The 23,257-nt window shown below is 37.9% G+C and overlaps 2 protein-coding genes across 3 annotated transcripts; both read left to right on the plus strand.

The window, feature by feature from the left end:
• Positions 1–6: 6 nt before the first annotated feature.
• Positions 7–9,605, plus strand: LOC146376469 (uncharacterized). Its single transcript, XM_084945948.1, has 5 exons — positions 7–290; positions 3,203–3,286; positions 3,897–4,023; positions 5,102–5,248; positions 5,822–9,605. The coding sequence occupies exons 1-5, from the start codon at positions 116–118 to the stop codon at positions 5,955–5,957; spliced, it is 669 nt and encodes a 222-aa protein (XP_084802074.1). The 5' UTR covers positions 7–115; the 3' UTR covers positions 5,958–9,605.
• A 1,319-nt stretch (positions 9,606–10,924) lies between these two features.
• On the plus strand, positions 10,925–16,901 carry areg (amphiregulin). 2 transcript variants are annotated; one of them, XM_084945946.1, is made up of 6 exons: positions 10,925–11,149; positions 11,822–11,992; positions 12,203–12,440; positions 12,767–12,937; positions 14,325–14,438; positions 15,748–16,901. In XM_084945946.1, the coding sequence occupies exons 1-5, from the start codon at positions 11,113–11,115 to the stop codon at positions 14,416–14,418; spliced, it is 711 nt and encodes a 236-aa protein (XP_084802072.1). In that variant the 5' UTR covers positions 10,925–11,112; the 3' UTR covers positions 14,419–14,438; positions 15,748–16,901. The 2 variants fall into 2 exon arrangements, with proteins under 2 accessions (XP_084802072.1, XP_084802073.1); XM_084945947.1 differs by having other exon boundaries at positions 10,926–11,149; positions 11,822–11,968.
• Positions 16,902–23,257: the final 6,356 nt, after the last annotated feature.

Genomic DNA, 23,257 nt, shown 5'->3' on the forward strand with positions numbered 1-23,257 from the left:
TCCGCCTTTTATTATCAACAATAAAAACTCCTGTTTTATGGAAACCGGTAAGGACAGACATTCTCGGGTCTGTCCTTTTATTGAAACCGCTGAGAGGTGAAATGATCTAAATTACATGAGTCTGACACCACACCCAAACCGCAGGAGTAAAAGCCCACTGGTTTCCTATTTTCAAAAGAAACGTCACCTGCACCTTTACCTGACAGTTATTACTCGTCCTGCTCGTCCTACCAGCGAACTATCGACTGAGATGGGGATCAGCAAACTGTCAGTGCCCCTGTCAATTATCGGTAAAGTGTGTGTGCTTTTCTTAATGTTGACGTCTTGAATATTATTTTTATTGTTTTATTATTATTGTTTGAGTTTGACGCGTTGACGGTGAATGGCAGGTCTGTTCAGGTATGGACTGAATTTAAGTCATCTCAAGGAACCCGGAGCGATGATCCCCTTTAAATAGACGAAAAGCTCTTTCAAAGTTAAACTTAGCATCTACTGGAACGGAATGTTGAACTAAAAAATAACTAAATGCAGTTACTAATGGTTGTAGCCACGGGAACACTGTTTAACAGTGTCAGTGAGTGACTCCATACTGCAAGATTTCATTAAGGCTGATGTGGGCGTGTACCCATTTGGGTACGCAGTCTGACTTTATCTGTATGTATTTTTAATTTGTAGTAGGCTACAAGTAGAGTACTTGCACTTTAGCTGATGTAGTTTGATATAGAGGTTAGCTAATTTAGTTAAATAAAAATGCAAGTTTGTATGCTGATCACCTGTTATGTGCAAATCATGAGTTCTGTTGTTTTTACTTATCTGTTAAGTACCATGTACCAGTACAATATGCTGCTATCCTTCTGGGTTTGACTGATTCTGATGGTGTTATAGATGTTAATAGCAGATAGCAGTTGAAAATTGAACAGAGTAAAGTCTATTAAAAGATAATAAGGTGATACGATGTTAAGTTATATAAAATAACTTTCCATACTGATGATTACTTTCATTATTAAGACTTTAAGTACAAAGTCCACATACTATTTCTACTGCATCTTATATATGCCATCTTAGATATGTCTTGGTGTAAGATGCAGCTAATATGAATGATTTCTTTATTCATACTCAAAACTTGAAAGCATAATCACCACAATATAACATTAAAATCTAGCATTTAAATTTAAAAAGAGTAGTTTTAGTGTTGATCTTCAGATTTCCTTTGCTGCTAATATTTTGGCATTCTTACCAAACTGACTTTTAAACTGGTATTTGGCACTTGAGTCAAAAGCTGAGTTAACTCCAATTATAGTGTCTCTAAAACCCTTTTTTGGCATGCCCCAAATCAGCCAAAAATGTTTAAAAATTCAATAAAATTCACATGATTTCCATTCCACTCAATTTTGGTCAGTCAATATCAGTAAAAAGGGATCCAGTGTGTATATGAAATCGTGGTAACTTAAATAATACGAGCAAAACTCTTTTATTTCATTTGATTTACCTCAGTTTTTTTTCCTGCATGGCTATGCATGCCACACATGCAGTGGCTTTATGTCCCACTGGTGGGGCCCACAGTTCAAAAACCACTGGACTAAAAGTAATTACAGAAACCATCCAAAGTTTTTCAGACAAATGATACTCTGTGGCATCTGTAGAGCCTAAGGGAGGCTGAAGGGTTTTGGCTATTAGGTCAGGCAAATGATTTATTATTTGAAAGTATGTCATTTTCCATTTCACATTCACTTTTTGCACAACAAAGTATTACAAACTTAGGAAGGAAACAATGTAGCAAATTCCAATTATACTCCTTTGTCCGATCCTTCACTTATTTTACTGATACTGAGATATAAAGAGTATATTTTTAATAATAAAACAAGTCAAGGTGTAGTTGTCTGTGACTAAAGTTAAATATTTTATATTGTGGTCTTAAATTTTTAAAATTTCAATAATAATTTAAAACTAAACACCAGCTAAGAAAGAGTCACATTTTTATGTAAACGTATCATGTAAAAGTTTGGAAAAATACAATTATTTTCACCTCAATGAATGTCTTGAGGTAGGCTGGGTGCTAGGAATGTGCAATTAGAGTGAGTCATTGGCTAATGATATAAATGATCTGATTAATAGTGATTAATTAGTAATATGGGAAAGCTACTTCATCACTTCCACTGTACTTTACACCAGTCAACCATGTCAGAAACACCCAACAACCACCCTGAGCTCTCTAACTGAAAACAGAGAAAAATACCTCTGCAGCCATAACAACAGACAGGAACAGAAACCCAAAAAGGGAGCGATTTTATGGCGAGTATTACCAGATTCATAACCAGTCCTAACTAGACACATCTTGCATTCTGTTTGATGTGTTTTTGCATCCTGACTGCTGGAATGTGGGCGGCTGCTAGTGCTGTCCATTATAAAGTTGTGCAGGCTAGTACAGGTATTTGATCCAGGTAACACAAGCTATACCTTCTTGTTATCAGTTAAAACTGACAGGCATTCTCACAGTTTCTTTTATCCCCCTCCATATTTACAGTTTCTGAATTTTTCTTTAATGCTGGTGCTATGTAAATAAACTCATTCATCCCTTTTCTTAACCGTCTTCCTAACTCAGGTTTCAGGGCTGGAGCCTTTGCCAGCTTTCACTGTGTGAGAGGCTGGGTACACCCTGCAGAGAATGCTAAGCAAAACCAACAAAAACATGAATCATTTTGGGTTGTTGTGGAGTAATTAAAGGAACAGTCATTCCTACATATAATTTAAAAAAAAAATCATAAAACATATTGCTGACTGACTGTACATATCTTCTCTGCAAGTAAAAATAACATTTGCAGCTGTGAAAGTCTGTGTTTGCATGCAAAACTATATCATTCCCTGACAAACTGGATTAGGTTAAATATATAAGAACCTGGGCAGCACATTTTTAAAATGTCCATTTTCAAATGACTTTTTTGATTGTTTTACCTTCTCAAGGCCTCGCAAACACTTAAATAAAAACACCTGAAAGTTGTTACCCTGGACAGGGGGTGGCATGTTCACCTTAAAGGTGCACAAAAGTTTTTTGACCAGCTATTCTTAAGGTTGTTAGTAATTAGAAAATGCTATTGGTCAGCATTCTTTCGGAAAAAACTCTTACAAAAGGGCTTGCGTAGCTCATTGTTCATATCAGACTTATATCCAGTGTGAATAACGAGGATTTGTTTTTATCTGACAGGTGTCATGATGATCTGGCCGTATGTACTCACCGAGAGTGCATCACCCAGAGTCCCGTCTGCAGATGGTGCTTCTTTGCCTGCAGGTATTCAGCTCTACAGCTGCTGTGAAGACATTTTATCTGCCTTTTTATAGCATAGTAAATCAGAAGATTTCAAAATTAAAATCAAACACTGAGCACCTGGAGTTGAAACAAAGTGGGGGCTATGAGGATGAGGTGTTATACAATTAGTCAGCTATTGTTTTTTTGATTTTTAAATGTTTCCTTAAATTAAAATAAGGTGAATATATCTGCATCATTGACTGGTAGTATGTGATATCAACTTGGCACAATAAAACCACACAGATAAATGTTACTTTCTTTACACTTCATAGATAAAATGATTGATTAATGGCATTAACTGTCAATATTAACTGATAGATGCAGCCCCAAAATACTACTTACTTCATTTAATGTATAATTATTAATAGAAAGGATATAATGTTAGATATAATAACCTTCAGAAGCCCTTTACATTAAAAATAAGACAATGAAGTAAATTATTTAGATAAAACAAATGGAGGATATTCAAATCTAGTAAACAAATAAGACACAGCTCAGGTAAAAAGTAACAGCCACAGTACTGTCTATGTACACAGATTCATGCAGGTCTTATTTTTAGGAAAAGTTTCCAATGGCTTGTTGTTTGTTTCAGGCCAGGGAGAAAAGCAACAGCACGTGGTTAAGCGGTCGATGCAGAACTGTGAAAGCGCATATGACAACTACTGTTTGAACAACGGCCAGTGCATACTGCTCGTGGACATCAATGAACACCACTGCAAGTACGATCGTGTGTGTGTGTGTATGTGCAAGGGCCATGACAAATAATGGGAGGAACACCACTCAAACCAAAATTTACACACTAAAAAAAGATAGTACTCCATGAGATGTGTCAATCATTGCTATCAGTCAGCATGTCAGTTGTTGGATGGGTGATTGAGGCTATGTCCACACATACACGGATATTTTTGAAAACGGAGATTTTCCGTTTTCGTTTTAAAAAATAATCCCGTCCACACATAAAGGCAGAAATTAAGGAAAACGCTGCTAGGAACATGCCAAAGCAGCAGGTGGCGCTATATTCCTAACCGTGTAGAAATGTTGGCCAATCAGAAGTCTAGAAGCCTCGGTGGGAAAAAGTAAACAAAGCTGGGGCATAGAAGCAGAACCGAGTTGTATGTGTGGAGGGACAGTAACTGTGTGTATATGTAAGCATTTAAACACTGCAGAGAGTACAATTAACAGTAATAGTATTGTAGAAATTCATTTCACCGAAACAATAACGTGGCGCACACTGTGACGTCAAAAAAGGCGCACACCTTTGACACTGCGTTTTCTCAGTTTTTCTCGTCCACACGTAAATGCAAAAACGGAGTTTTAGAAAATATCCACCCTGGCAGGAGTCTTCAGAAATCTCCGTTTTCAGTGACCGAAAACGCCGTTTACGTGTGGACGAAAGGTGCAAACGCATAGAAAAATCTGCGTTTTCAAAAATACCCGGGTACGTGTGGACGTAGCCTGAATGTTCAGGATGCATACTGTCATGTGGTGTAAAATCTAAAAGAACCAGGCCAAAGCCAAACAAACAAATAACATAGTGCTGGATAAATGGAGCGATAAGAAAGAGGGCCCAAGCGCTGAGACAGCCAGTTCTTAAATGCTCCAGGGAGACTGACCAGGTGCTCTCAGTTACACTGATTAACCCCACCTACCAGGAACCTGCACACACACAGGGACAAACAGAAAAAGCAGCAGGCCATGGCAGAGGGCTGTCACACGTGGCTATGTGGGTGGGTAAGTGAATCTGTGCTACTTTGTCATCATGAGTAGTTATGCATGACTCGTCTGTTTGTGTTGCAGGTGTGAGACAGGCTTCATTGGTTCCAGGTGTGAGAAACTGGAACTTGTTTTGGGGCCAGAAGGTGAAAAGCAAATAATTATCATCATTTTCTTCATGATTCTGCTGATTATTGGATTGGCTGGAGCTCTGTACTTTTTCTGCAGATGGTAAGGCTTTGGTATGTGAATGTATGTGAATATACGTGTGGTTACTTAGTAGGCCTCAAACTAAAGCAATGTGATTTCTTACAAAAACTGAACGCTGAGAACAAAGAGGAGCCCAGAGCAGAAAAGAAACAGACTTTTGGCTCATGTGGATTATTTTAACATAAGCTGACCTCATTTGAAGCCATGTTGAATATGAGCTTTGACTGTTGCAGCAGTACATATGAAAAAGAAAATAATAACATTTTGTCTCCATGGAATATGTCAAAAGTAGCCTGCATATTAAGCTGCTAAAAGTCTACCACTAAAACTCTGAGGGTATTCGTGACACTACAGCTAAACCTACAGATCTACATTTTACTTTAAATATTGAAGTTCATGAAATAAAATCTTGTCCTCAGCATCCTGCTCCATGCACACGCACCAAACCACAAAGAACGGCTATGACCGAAATCCCATTTCAAGTTCCTCAACCTTCAGTGCTGATTATATTAAAGCATGAAATGGTGAAATGCTACATCACCGAGACAGGATTTGTGTATTTTGAAATAAAATCAATATGTGTTATTTTTGTAGGTATAAGAAGAATAGTTTTCGACGTCAGCTGAAGCAGCAGGGTTCCAAAGGAGTCGAGATGGCTTGGAGCATTTCACGCTCTCTTGCAGCATCCACTGCTGGAAAAGACAAATCAAGATTTCTCCCAGTTTTCTAAATGAAAATTTCAACATATCAAGAACATCCTGGCAGTTCAGTGGCTAGCTTAGTAAATTGTTCCTGCCTCCTTTACACTGTACGTCACGTGGCTTTATCAAGCAGGCAGATCACCACAAAGAGGTTATAATGGTCAGCTTTGTGCGGTGGGATTGTTTTCCAGCTGCACTGGTTCTAAAGTTGTGGCACCTGTTACACTCAGTTTGAAAAGATGAATAGTTAGGCACACAAAAACAGTTTCTGTGGGTGACACCGCCCACACGATACTGAAAAATTAATGGAAAATAAACAATTGTGAAGCGGTAACTATAGTAACTTGTAACGCAACAAAAAAAATAAAAAATGTTGCTCCGAATTTGCTGATAACTAGCAGAATTGATCATAATCAATATAATAATGTAGTTTCCTCACTTTGGGATTTCTGTTTTTTGCTAGAATGCAAGTCTAGTTTTAGAATATGAAAGGCTTTTCTGTGGTTTAGTGAGGCTGCGTTATCTTTTGAATCAACCCATTCTCAGATCCTAAAATAGAACTGGTTAAAGATGTTTTGTTTGTCTTCCAGTCCTGTCTACTCTGACTTAACATCCTAAAAAAACAGATTAGGACTGTTTACACTGTGGTTTGAACTTTGCCTTTAATTTATGCTTGTGCCTAGCTTTTAGCTTTTATTAGATATCATTTTTTTGTCTTGCACAAGTATCAAAATGGCCACTATTACTATTATGATGATGTTACTTTAAATTGGACAATGAGTGTAAAGTTTTGAGCTTTAACGCTTGAAACTTTGTGTAGTGTGAAGGTTTCCTCATTCTTATAAGTTCAGTTGGCAATGTTTATATACTCTACAATCTCTGTCTGTTTGAAGCTACAAAGTATTTATTTTTTTTACTTGTTTTTTTTTTATTTTTTATTCTTGTATCTTTCAATGTCTTCACTCATTCTTCGGGTGATAAGGCTGCAGCGGTGAGGCTTCAAATTCTTCTCAAGCCTTCCTGCAGTCTTCACATTTTTCTTACATGTCATCAATATCTCTCTTTAATATATATATTGATATGTATTGGGTTTTTTTAAATTTATTTAACTTTTTTTTTTTTTCCAAATTTTTTGTCCTTTACATTTTATACACATGTAAGAATACTTCTTGCTGTACAGTTTGCAAAATAATCTTCCTTGGGCAGTGTTATCTGGACTTGTACCAGGGGAAACATTGCTGTGCTGATGCTGGCTTTTGCACTGCTGCTTCCTTCTGCGGGTTTGCCACAGAAATGCTTTGCAAATGGAAACCAGGTGGTAAGAGCCTTGGTTCTTCTGATAAAACTATGAGAACGCCATCTCCAAAAAGCTTTCCTTTGAGTTGTTCTTCATTTGAGTCTAATAAAAGACTGACAAATGACTACAAATTACGTGTACTGTGTGCATCCAAACCATCCAGGGCTCGCAAAATCGCTAGCCCGACGTCCCGGGGCTAGCGATTTTTCCAGTCGGGCTACCAAAATCTGTCTCTGCCCTGCCCGTCGGGCTATCATAGGAAAATACATTTCAATGCTTTTGCATTCTTTCGGAAATGTAGCTGGGTAATTATGTCATTGGCATCGGTGAGCCACTGTCAATATGTGACATATTGAAATCGTGTTTGAATTTGCGCTTGTTTTTTGCTTTCACTTTGCAATCGCGGGAACTGTGTATAGAGAGCGACAGCACTGATTGGTGAGTGATGATAATTTGCGCACCAATTCCTCTGACATCGTCTTATCAATCGTTAGCTTACTATGCAAACATGACAAGTGAAATCTCCCGCAGCAAGCTTAAACATGTGAGAGGTTGATCGCGCAGAGAATCGCTGAGCTTATGTGAGTCCGTGTGTAAAAGCAGCAGGATATATATATTTTAGTTCTGCTGAGCCAAATAAGACAGGTCAGGGTGAAGAAGTGACAGCCAAAGAAAAGCTTACCACAAAACGGAAAGGTTATGACAAATCATTCAAACAAATGATGAACGCACAGAGATGTGGTGCAGAATGTGCCGTGAAAATCCCACTCTAGCGGACAAAAACAGTGCCTTTTATATGGACGCAAACGCGCGTTGCAACTTCTTATCTGGTGCGCGTCTTTTATTTTGACAGCGAATGCGCACATGCGGACCACTTATGTGCACCCGTGTAAATAACATAATGTTCTGCCGGGTGTGTTGTTGCTTTTCCCTCGATTTCTGAGTCGACAAGCGCCTTTGTTACTGGGACCAGTCATTTTAAGAAAGGCCCCCATTAGAACCCATGAGAAATGCAAGAAATGCATTATTGCTCAGTCTGCAATATCTTTCCCAGAACAAACACCAATTGCAAATAACATACTAAAAATAAACCTGAAAATCAGTTTAGAATAGCGTACTATGTTGCAAAGAGTGAACTACCACTGGCACAATTTAGCAGTCTTTGCAAACTTCAAAAAGCAAATGGCCTCGATCTTGGTTCCACTTGCCTCTTTCCCGTGACTTCAGTGGAAATTTCAAATTCAGGATCTGACACAGACTGATTCATGTCCTACACAGTTCTTACAAGTTCATAGAAATTTCTGTTCAATTAGAACCAAGTATTTGAGTTGATGATTGTAATTTTTATACAATGTTGTAATTTGTGTTTAAACAATTTTTTGATTAATGTTTTGTTTCCGTTACAATATTATACATTAAAGTATAATATTGTAACGGAAACAAAGTCCCTCCCCGAAGGGCTACCAGGGATTTTGAAATTTTGCGAGCCCTGCCATCCCTATTAAATCCAAATAAATATGCATGTCTGTGGTCATCATCTGACCTACCGAGTGCAGTGTCAGATGTCAAGTTAATCAATAGCTTCATTTTACACTCAACCAGAGCCAATGATCCATTTTAACACCTCGCCTGGATCCGCTTTACACGTTCTGTATACCAATGAACAGCAGCGATTACACATAAACATTAACTCACCTGCAGCTGCTGCTCTGTTAAGACATACTTAAAAACACATTAGCATGCGCTTACACACGCGATGACCCACAAACACACCCACTCTGTGGTGGCCATTTTGTTCTAAACATAAAACCCGTGGATAAAGATATTCGAAATTCAGGAACTGCTGCTCTAATCCCTGCACTGTGCTATTACTTATTATTGCATAAGTAATAGTAGGCTACTCATGCAGTGAGTAATACAGTGGGGGAAGCCCCACTAAGCTGCATCTTCGTGTGTTCTTTAACAAACAAGTCTCATGTCTATCACGTATGCGTTTGTTTTGCTTCTCAAGTTAGGTTTGTGTTTTAGTTTCTGTTATATTTGTATTATTCGCTGTCATTTATGCTCGAAGAGTCGCTTTCTAGATGGAAATGCCGACTATTAAGGCTCCAGATTGAAAGTCCACATACATCATTTAAGGGCACTCAGCGGAGAGACATAATTAAGGTGAAATTTATAGTTTTCAGGAAGATGCTGGAGTTGCTTTTCTGCCATTAATACTAGATGGTAAAGTTGCAAGAATTCATCTTCAGGGCAATAAATTTAAGAAGCAGATCTAAATAAACTGAGAACTGAATCGGCTACAAAAGGCACCATGTAGACAACAGTGTACATATACATTAAAAAACTTTAAGCTAATACTTCACATGGGAAATTATGCTTTAACGGAAAAGTAGAGATTCAATATTGGCAGCTAGTAACACTGTAACAGTGTTGTGAAGATGCACAAAGACATCTAATTGTATTTTTGTGTTCAAGTTTTCATCCTGCGTGCCTTTAGCTTGACAGCAGTGTGTTTACTGTGGTTGGCTGTTATGAGGTGCTTCTCTCCTGGCTTGTGTCAGACTTTCCACACATCCGTATCTCATATCCTCAATGTCATTACACATATCCAAACAATTCCATTGCGTGTTTATCCTCAACAAAGCGTGCCAGGAGCTCCAAGTCATTGTTACAGAATGAGATGGAGTAGTTCCCTGCATTCCTAGCAGGTTTGTGTTTGATTCCACTAGTGTATGACCGATGGGACAACCTGTATCTGCAGACACAACAACATAAACAACACACCCTTGTGTGCAGCTTCCCCACCCAAGCCTTAAGGTCTCCTCTTAGTTACAGTGTACAGAAATAGTAACACTGAGTATAATTTGATAAAACACACACATAATAATTCAGAACCACAACCCGTCGAACAAAACGAAACAACAATAAAACAGAGAGCGCTCATTGTTATAGGCAAATAAATAAAAACAGGTAACAAGTAACACACACTTAAAAAGATTATATTAAAAAAGTATCTTATATCTCAGAAAATAACACATTCAGAGGTGTATTTTCTAGAAGCCAGCCACAATTCCCATTTCATGACCTATTTGCCCATATATGTTTATGAAACCACTTACCGAAACAAACACTCCTAGATACTCTTTTTATGACCCTTTACTGCTCTCACTGTAATGTAGCATTTTTTTATTTTATTTTTTATCTTTGTACCTTGACTAAAGTGTAGCTATGACTTGATTACAGAAAAAGGTGTGTATAGTTGCTGTCAATTAAGAACCCAGTAACTTTACTTTTGTGGTTTGCTTATGATTTTGTCTATCTAAGATTAGTCAACACTTTGGCCATTCAATAAATGACACATGATGGCCTAGAAAGTTGTTTTCAAGTTAATGTTGAAAAGCTTTATAATATCCTGGTATGTGTCTCTATCACTACAGAAGGTATAACTAAGGCCATATAAAGGCAGCCCTGCGGAAGTAATAAAAGTTACCAAACAGGTGATAAAAAGCCAAGAGCTTGGTGACCCAGTGTCGCCCATGCTTATTATTCCCACCAGAACGTGAGGTGCAAAATGTATTGCCTGGGGCAGATGAATTAGTAGACACACACGAATAAGCCACACACACACAAGCACAATACGTTTTTTTACTCTCTCTCCTGTGCTCTCTCTTTGCCTCATGCACACACACTCACAAGTGCACACACACACCCATTTGTTTCCTTCAAGTTGAGAAGCAGGCGTTGGTCTATAAAAGCTGCACCCAGTGGAGGTGAAGAGAGCAAAGCACACTCTCGATCAGCGGGGGACAAAGACACACTTCGACACCTACTTACACACACGTTAGTGCAGGACTATCATACACAAAACACTTGCTTCCTGGGATATGAACCCTCTCATCCTCACCTGTTTCCTGTGCTTCGGTAAGTCTGAACTTGTACTTAAAAGTGTCTGTGTGTTTGTGTGTGCGCAGATAGTTTAAATGACTGAAATGAAAAGAGAAATGCAAATGGCATGACAGCAAGGCATGGGTCAGGGGAGAAAACTTGTATCCACAGGCGAGGACTTGTCAGGGAGGAGAGAGATATTTGAGAAATTTATTTTTTGTCAGAGACGCTTCTAGAGACCAAACTATTACCAGACATTGTGCAGGAGACACACCAGACGCACAGAAAGATCATCATATTTCGAATACTTCATTATCCTTTCACTGAATCCTATTCATCACTGGTGCAATACAGTCCTCAATGTGGACTGGTTGTACTGGTTTAAGATTGTTCCCAGCAGAGGAAGGTGAAATAATGAGTCAGAGGTAAAGCTATATGAGCACAATTTCTAAAGAAAGTAACTCACACAAAGTTCATGGTAAGAAAAAAAAAAGGAAAGAATGAAAAAAATGACTGCCAAGACTGATTTCTAAAATAGTTTATCAGCAGATCGGCAAGTATTCACGTCTTTTTCTATTTATAGCTCTGAAAGAGTGTTTTTCACAATCCAAGATGTTGATCTGGATCAAAAGAAGTACACTTTGACTTAATTGTGTATTTCTATGTAGATTTAATGTCTTATTCATTTCTGTTGGCTTTTTTTTGTAGTCTGCAGTGCTCTAAGTGCTCAGAGATCTACAACCACACAGTCAGGTGACCAAGTTGGAGTGACTGTCGACCTGGCTTCAGGGGAAGGCCTCCAGAATTTGCACAGCGATGATGATGAGTTGGAAGAGGAAGTGATTTCAGGAGGAGGTGATGAAAATGTCAGCTTCCATGGTACAAGGGAATCTTTTATCTGAGTATATAACTGTGTGATTTGTATATCTCTGTTTCTTTTAAGAAAGATGAGTATATAAAATTGTATGAAAGTGAAGTTGTCTTGACTTTAACAGCTTCAATTGATTAAAAAAAATGTTTTCAGCCTTTAAGTCTAGGGAGTTAAAATGACACCCTAAACAACTGCGGATGCTTCCTTTCCTCCTGCAGACTTGCATCCCAACAGAGATGAGAAGAAGAAAAAGAAGGTCAGGGGTCAAGAAGGCAAGAGGAGGAACAAACACAAGGGCAAAAGCACAACTCCTTTCAACCCCGAACACATGGTCTTCACTAGTGGACACACATCCACTCTCAGGACCAATGAGGATCCCTGCAACACCTCCCACCTGGGCTACTGCATTCATGGATACTGCAAGCACATAGACGGCCTGCATGAACCAGTTTGTATGTAAGTACAGTCCTGGCCCCATTGTATTTTTGCATGAGAAAATATGAGCTCTATGGTTGGTACAAGCATGTGGCCTTCACTGAATCAGAACTAAATCATGTTTGGGATCATTTGCAATCATCAAAATGAATGATGTAGACACAAAACCCCCAAAACAATTATACTGTTAAAACCACTGCCTCACCTGAACGTGACTAATAGGCAGGTTCAGACAGATTCAAGTTATTGGAACAACTTGAAAAAATCATTCAAACACTCATCAATATCTGATATAAAAGCCTCTTCATTGAGTCATCACACTGATTTCTTAACTCTTTTTTCTGCAGATGTATGAAGGGTTATGATGGAGAGCGCTGTGGGATCCAGACTCTGGGGACAGTGAAAAATGAGCCCAACGAGACCAACAATGCTGAGCTGGTGCAGACGGTCTTAGTGGTCATCGCCGTGGTTCTTTCAGTCATCAGCTGTACCGCCATACTGCTTATGATCTGTGCTCAGTGAGTTTGAAACTGTCACACAGCCAAACACACAAAAAGACACACAACAAGACACACTATTTGGTGGTAAGGCTGTAGCAACCAAAGCATTCGTTTCTGGCTGAAGGATTTTAAAGTAAATGGATAAAATTCCAAACATGAAAAAATTAGTGGTAACATAATACATATATCAGAATATGCCAATTGTTATATATGTTCTATATAACAACATTTTAAAAGAAAAGAAAAGCCTCTAATTTGGCCTTAATTAATGGTGCCAAAATTTAAAATTTAGCCTTCATTTAACTTTTGTCTTTTCCTAGATATAGATAGGTCTGGGTTAACCGAGTATTTTATTGTATTAAACTTAAATCTTTCTTTTGTTCCCAGTTGTAAAAGCAGTCAAAATACAACTTTACAACTTGAAAAAGAAATCCTCATAGTTGGATAGTGGGTTTATTTTTACAGCAATAAACCCGCCATTTTTAACTGAGGAGAATGAGGTGCAGAAAAAACAAAAAGTAATGTCCCCACAAACTCACCACTATCAGACCCCAATATACCTACTATCAGTGTGACCAGCTTCACCAAAGCTGGAACAACATTAAGACAAAGCCTGATTGTGGTGATTTTGTGAAAAAGTAATCTTCTTCTTCTTTTTTACATTTAAAGTATTGTAGAGAAGATTATCCAATAAACCATCCACACCCCATGAATCCCAACAGAACAAAGGTTACGCTTCCAAGATCCAGGCCAGAAACACTTCCTGGCATATGACCACACTGACACATCAAAAAGTACATTAACACACCCGAACACACCCAGACTTTAGAGTTATTGCTCACCACTTTGCCAAGATCAACTCAAATGACTTCCACAGCTCTAATGGTCATTCCTGTTCCTACAGCACCATCAACGGTGTCACCTCACTGTTGTTTTATCAGAAAGGCTGTAAGGTCTTTTGTATTACTCATACTTTTTTTGAATCTTGAATTCCTGTAATGGTATGACAAGCAATTTATTACATAATCACAGTTTCTTATCAATATGTAATGAAATCAAAGGTATTATTTGAATTGTGGACAGAGTCAATAGTCCATGATGGTGCAAATAAAACAAGCAGACATGCAATTAAAGCTTTACAGCCACGGTTAGTTATAACTACTCAGTTGGAGAAAACGAGAGAAAGTAGGACTTATTTCTTTGAGTCTGAAACTTAAATAGCCATATGCTTTTTATGTGCACAGCCCATAGAAATGACAGTGAAAACGTCACCATAAAATGTATTTATCTCTAGCAGACCATTACCATGTAGCTGGCACTGCAGTCCTGGCTTTCAAAATAGTTGATTCTTTCACTTATCTGAGCTGTTTGGGCTTTTGATACTAATGTTGAATGTCTTGTGTAGTTACAGGTCACATAAAAACTTCCTGGCTTCCTACCTTGGAACCGTGTCAGAGCAGGAGAAGCTTCAGAAACACTCTGGTGACGTTGTCGTTTGAGGGTGTTAAGTTACAATGAGGTAGGTGCTCCTGAGGTTTTGACCTCCTTATGTGCAAACCAACATGTACTCACTGTACTTATTTTTTATACAACTAAGTGTTTATTGCACAATATAAAGCATCAAATTATCAGAAAAAGCAGTGCTACTTCCAAGTACTGCACTGTGTTCAGACCAGCAAGATCATGGAAACTTTTTATTTCAGACGGAGTTTGTAAACATATCGTTTAGTCATCACCTTACATGAGTGTTTTGAGTCACCCAACCCTGACCTCGAATAACCCATAAAAAATAAGAATAAAGATATAAAACAATACATACCATGAAAATGACAACTACGACCTTTACCAAGCTGGATAATGTGTCAGTGCTGTTGCAGTAATGCCATCAGTGCAGCAACATTGATATAATCTTCTCGTATTTCTGGCGCTGTATGGTTTCGTGATGTATTTTTCACCTATGGTCTTGCTTAACTCCTTAGAGGAGTGTGTCTAGCCACTGATCACATGAGTCTAAGCCAAACAGGAAGGAGTGGGCTCACCGAATGACAGGAGCGCACGTACGACTGTTGTTGTTGTTGAATACATGCATCATGCAGATCAAGAGAGATCCCTACTAGAGGCATTAGTCGGGATTAGTGAGGGGTGTCTCCACTTGTTCCATCAATGAAGTGAATAGCAGCGTAAAGAGAAACCACACGCTCATTTGTACACATTCACCTGCGTGTCCTGAACAATAAGAGTATTGACATACTGACTTTGCACGTGATGACCTATAAAGAGATAATTACTTATTAAATCTTACTGAGCAACACATGCAAACATGCATGATGACTTTACATGTTTGGAAACAAAACACTTTAGTTTCAAGATATACACAGTGTGGACATGCCGTATTCTCTTCATAAGCTTTTTATTGTGGCAATTTAGGAATTGCTGAAATACGGGATTTCTGTTACACTGCCACAATGAAGCATGAATGAATGATGACAAAAATGAGTGACTAGAATGAGGGAAAGTAATTAAAAGGGACAGTAATCTGTCCAGATTATTTAACCCTGTTTATTTGCGGTTAAAAAAAATATTTTTATTACTCTTTGTCTTTAAAACCCCAAATGACATAAAAATCTACAAAAAATAAAACATATCTGCACCGTTATATTACTCAGTCATAGCAAAAACACCACAAAGTGCAATATCAGAATTGTAGAGTTTTGCTTTACATAGCTAAAAAGGATTGTATGTAAGTTTCAAAATGAAACTATTGCATAGATTTCTACAAAAACATTAATTTATGTATTTTTTGACCTTGCATTTCTGTCTTTCCACAGCAATGCTAAACAGTTCAAAGAACTTGGCTCTGACCACCTGAGAGACGAGTGAATAGATGGCTTCAATAGATGCTGTGTAAAAACACTGTCCAGAATTTATTAGAATGTAATTTATTTAGTATGATTATTTATTGTTAACAACTATATACGTATCTGTATGTTGGACTACTATTATAATATCTTTTATCTGTGAATGCTGAGGATGCAGCCTTTTGATGTTCTCTAGTTTTGGTTTTATTTATTGTACTGCTTTTGTTATAGGTCAGAAAACACTCTTCATTTCACTCTGGAAAAGGGATGGAATATGATCACCAATAAAATGTCTCAGTGTTATGTGAAAATGATATTTGTTCGCTCATTTCTGCCTTAGATTTATATTTACATTCCTACCTCTGGAAGCATCCAGAGTCTCAGCAGCTTGTTTACATGAACAACGGAGTCTTGTGGACAAAGTAGATAAGAATAAGCATGAAAGTACTTCTCCAAAAACTGACATCATCAAGGTAATCAGACACACATGAGGGCAATACAGAAGAAGGAGAGACTGGAAAGTTGCCTTTGGTATGTGTTTGTGCTACAAGCTCAGATTTACCATTTCAGTGGTAAATCTTGTAAGACCAACATATTTTTAATATATAAAACAAAACATATCAAATATAACCTTATTTCACTACACCTACAAGCATATGAAGCATTTCCTTTGCAAAATTTACAACTGTGAGAGAACTTTTGAATAATTGTTGAACGTGCTCTTGCACTAACTGATAAAAAGAAACAGGGGTGCGTCTAGTCTGAGCTATTTTTAGAGTGCTTGGGTAATTTAAAAGTCTCTCACAACACAAATGTAGGAAAAAAAAACCCCAAAAAATATAATTATATGGTTCAGGACAAAGAAGACTAAAGCACATTGCGTAAAGAAAGACCAACTGTTTCACAGGCAGATTTGGCTGCAGTCACAATGCATTCATGTCAAAAGGACAAATGTTACACAAACTTACCTGGATAAGCAGAAAGTCGCTGGAGTTCATGCTTTATACTCAGCTTTAAACAAAAAGAGAGAGTGTTAGTAATGATGACATTTTCAATTCAATCTCATCACTATAGTGACACCAGGTTACAGTGGTTACATATCATTTTTCCAGAAGCAAGCGAGTCTGATCACTCGCTCACTCGCCATCTAAATTAGACAATGAAATCTCAGGCAAAGGTTCAATGTCGTGAGAGTTTTTATTTAAACCTAAACCACGATTTCACCTCTAAACATATCCTTTCAAGGCCTTAACTTCCACATATCATTTTAATACCTAAACCTAACCAAACCAAACAAAAAAAGTCACAAATTATAGTAAGACGAAGTACAAAAGAGAAAAATATTAGACACATTAGTATGTGACAAGTTGCTGTGAGAGTGTGTTGAGTTTGAACGTATGAATCTTGCGTCACTTGACTCAATTCCAGGAATAAACAGTAAAGGAGTGATCAGCAAGGAAACATTTATGACTGATGACCTTACTTCTGTTACTAAACACAGATACTTTAAATGTTCATATCTACTGTATTTCAGGGGTAGAATCACAGTTGCTTTACTGCATGTTTTGAAATTGATTTGTTAGATAAAAACTATTTGTGGCATTGCTTTTTGAGATCACAATATCTGCAGCCCCATTAGGTTTTCTCCTATCTTAAAACATGGCCTTCGTTTAGATTAAAACTACATACCTGTAAAGTTTTAGAACTAGATTTTGTAGTTTTTGTGGAACTGTGTTGACAAAATCTGCCCACAGACTGACAGAGCTGATGTAATCACAGACCTAGCCCTGGGTGGCTGTCAGGGTAAAGAATGTGCATTGAGTGGAAGATTTATGTTGTCACATTCAGCTCTGTTGGGTAATGTCTAAAAATGTTCTTGGCCATACAGCATGTATGAAAATGATTATACATTATACAACCTCAGTATGCAAAGCTCTTTTTGTGGGAGTTACCACTACGGTAGGTGTCTCCTGCAGGATGGCATTTTTCTGTGATGACATAAATACACACAAAGGCAGACAAACAAAATGAAAAAGATAACAGGGCCATCATGGCAGGTAAATACTGCTCAAAAACATTAAAGGAATTCCAACTGGGCTCCACCTTGAGTGTCAGTGGCTACAGGGCCCTGTAGAAGACGTTGGCCACCTTCATGAAGTCTGTTTTCTGGTTATTTGGTCAGAGAAATTCTTAACAGTGGCCATTGGCATGTATTAATGTGCCATCCTGGAGGAACTGGACTACCTGTGCAACATCTGTAGGGTCCAGGTATTGCCTCACTCTACCAGTAGTGACACTGATCGTAGCCAAAAACAGTGAGAAAAGATGAAGAGGGAAAAATGTCAGTGGCCTCCACCTGTAAAACTACTCCTGTCTTGGCATTGTCTCATTGTTGCCCCTCTAGTTCACCCGTTGTTAACTGATCACATCAATATCCCAGAAGTTTGAATGACTTGATATACTTTGATCAAAAAGCGCTCTATTTTTTAAGCTGCATATAACTTATTTATGCACCAGATAATAAACCTTGATGAAGGGAGTCATAAAAATATCACAACTTCAACTGAATGAGGAACTGGTGTGTACAGAGGCCAGTGTCCTATTGGCTGACCTAGTCTGGTAATCCTTTGCTCCATACTTGTTGGTCAGACCACATCCATCTTTAGAACTTTGCCATTTGAGCTCAATTTTCCATCTGCAAAATTCTTACTGTAATTTGCGCTTGTGTGAAATTAATGATCAGTAAGCAAATATCATATAGACCAGTGGTTCCCAAACTTTTTTTGCTAGGCCCACCTTTGTTTTACAAGAAAAATCTTTGCACCCCCACCACCACCACCTAACACCCCCCACACAAACACAAACACATCCTCCAACCACTGACACCCATATTTTGTTTTAAAACTCCATTGCGGTTAATTTCACACCTCAAACATTCAGTAAACACAAATAAAAGTAAACTGCAATAAATTACAGGTAGTAATAAAATACACTACTAACTCTTTTACACTATGTCCACACCTACACGGGTATTTTTGAAGATATGCTTCACCATATTTTCTAGTCTTTGGCTTGGAAGGAAGTTGGTTTAGAAACATATTTGGCGATGCTTCATCTCCTGCTTTGCGTTTGTGTGGGAGCCCCGTCAAAACCTGTCCATTATGCTAGCAGTGTCCAAGCATTCTTTTTTTTTTTTCTTTTTCATACCGCGCCCCCACTGCAATGGCTCTGCGCCCCACACTTTGGGAACCTCTGATATAGACTATAATATAGACAGTGAGTTTAGTATGTCTGACGTTTGCATTCTAATGTGTTGCTTTCTCATTATAATTAGGATATACAGATGGAAACTGTCAAGGAATCAGAGGAAGGAAAAAACAGAAAGTCCATGTGGCGGGGTGTCTGTTGCAAACACACAAGAACACGCGATTATAACAAAGTTAGTTTACATTTTGTGTTAGAACATTTTTTCTTTGTCAAAATTTGTAGCTTTTTTATGCCATATTATAGACGGACTTTAAATAACTTTTTACTGTTACTTAATTCTGGTACTTGTCAGCAGCTTCAGTGTTACATTGTGTTACAATTATATACAGGTGGCAAAAGTACAGATATTCTGTACCTAAGTAGAATTACAGATTTGTGTTAAAATACTCTGGTAAAAGATAAAATACCGATTCAACTTATTTACTCATGTAAGAGTGAAAAAGTAAAGCCTCTGAAAATGTACTTAAAGCAAGAAAGTGAAATGTAGCTTTTTTGAGGATGTTTCTATCAGCTATTTTTTGGCAAAGTGAACTGAAAAACATGCTATATTAAAATAATAACATCATATAAATAATTTTAAAGTTATGTTTGAGTAATTTTTAATTCTAGTTAATTTACCCTGTTATGTAGAACATGAGTTGAAACAAATACAGAGAACCAAGAACACCAAAGCCACTGTGCACCACTACATTACTGGTAAATTTACCAAAATATGGAAAAATAACCTGTTTATACTGCACTAAATTTCATGCAACCTTTATATAACGCAAAGTTAGTACGCTTCAGTTTGTTTTGCAATATGTTTCACGATCTGAAAAATCAAACCTTCACATCACGTACAGATCCAATGTCTGATTTAAGAAAAAAATCAAACAAAGCAACAGAACATCCTTTACATCTTTGTAGGAGGGTACAGGTTTTAAAACGGACTTTAGTCATCTTATCTTTGGGCCATTGCGTCAAAGCATATTTGTTTGCACTTTAACTCACAGATAAAGATGCTGAATCACCTCTTGAGATATACGAGCTTCCAGTTTCAGTTATAAAACAAGGCTTCACTCTATGCCTGCGGTGTTGCGTCACAAGTGAAAAAAGGCAAGGCAAGGCTACTCCAACTTGGACATGTACCCAACTCTAGGTAAACATTTACTCTGATTTTATGTGTGTGGATGTGTGTGTATGAGACAGAGAGAGACAGTGATAGGGAGGGCTATTTAAACATGACAAAGACACACAAACACTGACAAGTTTGTATGGGTGTGGCAAACTTTGATAGTTTCACCCGCATCGAGGTGGGCCTGTGAGCTTTTGTGGGTGCCCATGGAAACAGAGTAAACACAAAAGCAGGTGTCTGGTCAGTTTAATTCACTAAGAGCTCGAATAAAAGACATGATGGAATTTGATAGGTGTGGTATGTTTTCCCCCTTCACCTGTAAAGGAACAGGACTGATGCCAAGGTAAGTAGATTTTATCTCTTGTTTTTAATTTCTTACACAGACTTGCGTTTCAGGTAACGTTTTAGTCAACTGAAAAAAACAAAAAAACAAACGGATCAAATTAAATAACAATGACTGCGTTTTAACACAATACAGAGATTATATTTTGAACCTTAGTTTTGTGAATGTGGCCACATTCTTTAGCACACCCAGCACGAATAAAAATTGTTGCATGTTTACTGATAAGATATTGTAAACTAACTTAAGCCTAATAAACTAGATAACATGAAATAAAGTAAATAAAAATAATAATTAAAAAATGTGGCCATATAATACTAATCCTTTCCTCTTGGAAAGATTAGGCTTAAAATTTGCAGGTAGTTTTAAAATCTATCTATAAGTAACTACCTGCAAATTTTATGATGCTGCCAAGGGTGTAGATTTGGTTTTGGCATTGGTGGGGACGGATGATTCAACCGCCGAACCCTGCCCTGTTTCTTTTTTTTTCCTTTTTATCTTTGCTTCTTGATAAAAAAAAGGAGAAATTTACTCTCCTACATATGCTATTCTACATGCTTTTAAACCATTTAAAATTACAATTCATAGTTTTAAATGTGAATTATATAATGTTAAATTACTATTAAACAAATGACTGACTAAAGTATTTTAGACTTTAGTTTACTTCAGCCATATTCCATATAAATCAGGTTTCATACAAAAATAAAAAATAGCTTCAAATACAGTCATGACAATAAAAGAATATGACTTTAAGGACTTAACAACATTACTTCAGTTATAATACACCAACATCTCTGATACATTAGCACTAAGGGAACACTGAATGACCTGGTGGTTTTTGTCCAGAAAACTACTCATCTAAGATTACCACAAAGTAAAAGATATCTCAGCAAAATTATGCAACGTTTTAGGCACACTATTTCCACTATCAGATCAGTGAGCTGGGATTTTTTATTCTAAACATGAACTACTGTTACAGCAACAGACATGGACTACTGGTGCCCCACACAACAACTTAATGTCCACTATGTGAAGGAGCCAAACACATGCCTTCTCCTCTCGTTAACTTAGATAAACTGCTGGCATATTGGTTTTACATCTATACTGTCCAGTCTCTCCTTGTGTACATGGCATACAGCAGCATTGTTTAATCTCATTTGAGTCATTGTTGACCTTAGCCATGTTTTTAGTCTTCTGAGAGCACTGAAGCTTTTTTCGGCCTCAGTACATGCGTTTTATCCTCAGATTAAAATTATTATTATGTGCTTGATGTGCCTCAGCTTTGGCCCTGGCTCTTCCCCTCTGACTGCACTGGGACATATTGCCACCTGATAAAATAACACATGGATTTGTACCATATAAAAAGTGAGACATGTCAATTCAGATTCTTTGTCAAATATACACTAATGAATCAATTTACATCAGCAGCCTAATTGTTATGATAATAAATACTAGTTAATCTATGGCACCAAATCATCAGTCAGTCACCGGTGACCTCGCCTCGTCACCTCTGTCCGAGCTACAACATGGCAGAGCTGCCTCTGTCACCTGATTAATAACAGTGAGACATTCCAAATACATGCAGTCACACATGTGCTTCAAATACAGTAATGAACCACCAAGTCATCATCCAATTTCACCTGTGATCTTGTATCACCATTGCTCTCTGAGCTTTGTGTTGGTTCTTCTGTCACCTGACAAATAGGACATACATGACAATAAGAATAAAATGTGTAGCTGCTTCAGTGTTTTTGTCAATTTGTGCAGATCTTGACCCATCAGTAATGTTTGTAGGGTGAGTGCATTTTTAAAACAATTTGTGCAAACTGCACTACAAGGTGGAATATAATTTTAACAGCCTCTGTAAACTAATATCCTGGCTTGCTCGAGGCTGCCGTTTTCTCTGACAGTTTCAATCAAAATTAGAAATGCTACTCTGGGAGACTGAGGTAAATAATAGTGCTGCCTGTTGTGCAGTTAGTTTCCAAAACACGTTATTCGTGGTTACATACAATTTTAGACTGATGCGGGCAAAAGCCTAGCATAGCCTGTAACGTTATTATGACGGACACATTTTATGAGTGAACTTCACTTAAGTGACTCACAGGTTTCTTTGAAAAATACTTTCTTATATCCAGGTTCTTCCTTTTTGCTGCCATCCTCCTCTCCTCCTTGCAGGTCCTTGTAGCGCAGGCTTGCCGCTGCTAAAAGTAAACAGAGCTCCCTGAAAGGCACAGCCAATCACATTGGCCATATTTGTCACATGACGTAGGACTCCAGTAGAGAACGTAATTTAACTCTTTCTGCACCGCTGGGTGAATGAGACGTTGACAGATCATTTTTCTTTCTGCCAAATCAAGCAAAGAGAACCACCCACTGAAAGTAGCTTTTATCTCTACTTATGATCCCAGAATACACTCAGGAGCAAAATACAAGCCACCACAAAGGCGTGCAAAAGTGTCCTTGCGGGTATGAGACAAGGTTTGAACTAAGTTGGCCTTTTCTGAGGCTGAGGACAGTGCACACATCAAATGTTTTCTTCTGTGTACATCACTGTGTTGGCAATGTTACTGTTGACAAACATGTCCAGGCCTAGCCTTGGATGACAAAGGAAATTAGAAGTGACACAACTTTCAGATCTGGCAACCAAACCAAACCAAAGCCCTGCAGTGGTTCATTCCACTGCAGGGCAACCTGCCACTGCACGTGGCGAATAAACTTTGAACTGAACTGAACTGAACTGAACTAGAGCCACCCCA

The sequence above is a fragment of the Perissodus microlepis genome, chromosome 12, assembly GCF_051167445.1.
Source record: "Perissodus microlepis isolate ML-2025 ecotype Zambia chromosome 12, ASM5116744v1, whole genome shotgun sequence".
In the NCBI taxonomy this organism is placed as follows: domain Eukaryota; kingdom Metazoa; phylum Chordata; class Actinopteri; order Cichliformes; family Cichlidae; genus Perissodus; species Perissodus microlepis.

What these genes read in the sequence shown, in the direction of transcription:
- LOC146376469 (XM_084945948.1), top strand. Translation starts at nt 116, where the DNA reads ATGAGTCTGACACCACACCCAAACCGCAGGAGTAAAAGCCCACTGGTT. An exon ending in TGGTGCTTCTTTGCCTGCAG is followed by an intron (nt 3,287 to 3,896) that starts GTATTCAGCTCT and finishes TGTTTGTTTCAG; the next exon opens with GCCAGGGAGAAAAGCAACAG. An exon ending in CTGTACTTTTTCTGCAGATG is followed by an intron (nt 5,249 to 5,821) that starts GTAAGGCTTTGG and finishes TTATTTTTGTAG; the next exon opens with GTATAAGAAGAATAGTTTTC.
- areg (XM_084945946.1), top strand. Translation starts at nt 11,113, where the DNA reads ATGAACCCTCTCATCCTCACCTGTTTCCTGTGCTTCG. An exon ending in CACCTGTTTCCTGTGCTTCG is followed by an intron (nt 11,150 to 11,821) that starts GTAAGTCTGAAC and finishes TTTTTTTTGTAG; the next exon opens with TCTGCAGTGCTCTAAGTGCT. An exon ending in TGAAAATGTCAGCTTCCATG is followed by an intron (nt 11,993 to 12,202) that starts GTACAAGGGAAT and finishes TTCCTCCTGCAG; the next exon opens with ACTTGCATCCCAACAGAGAT.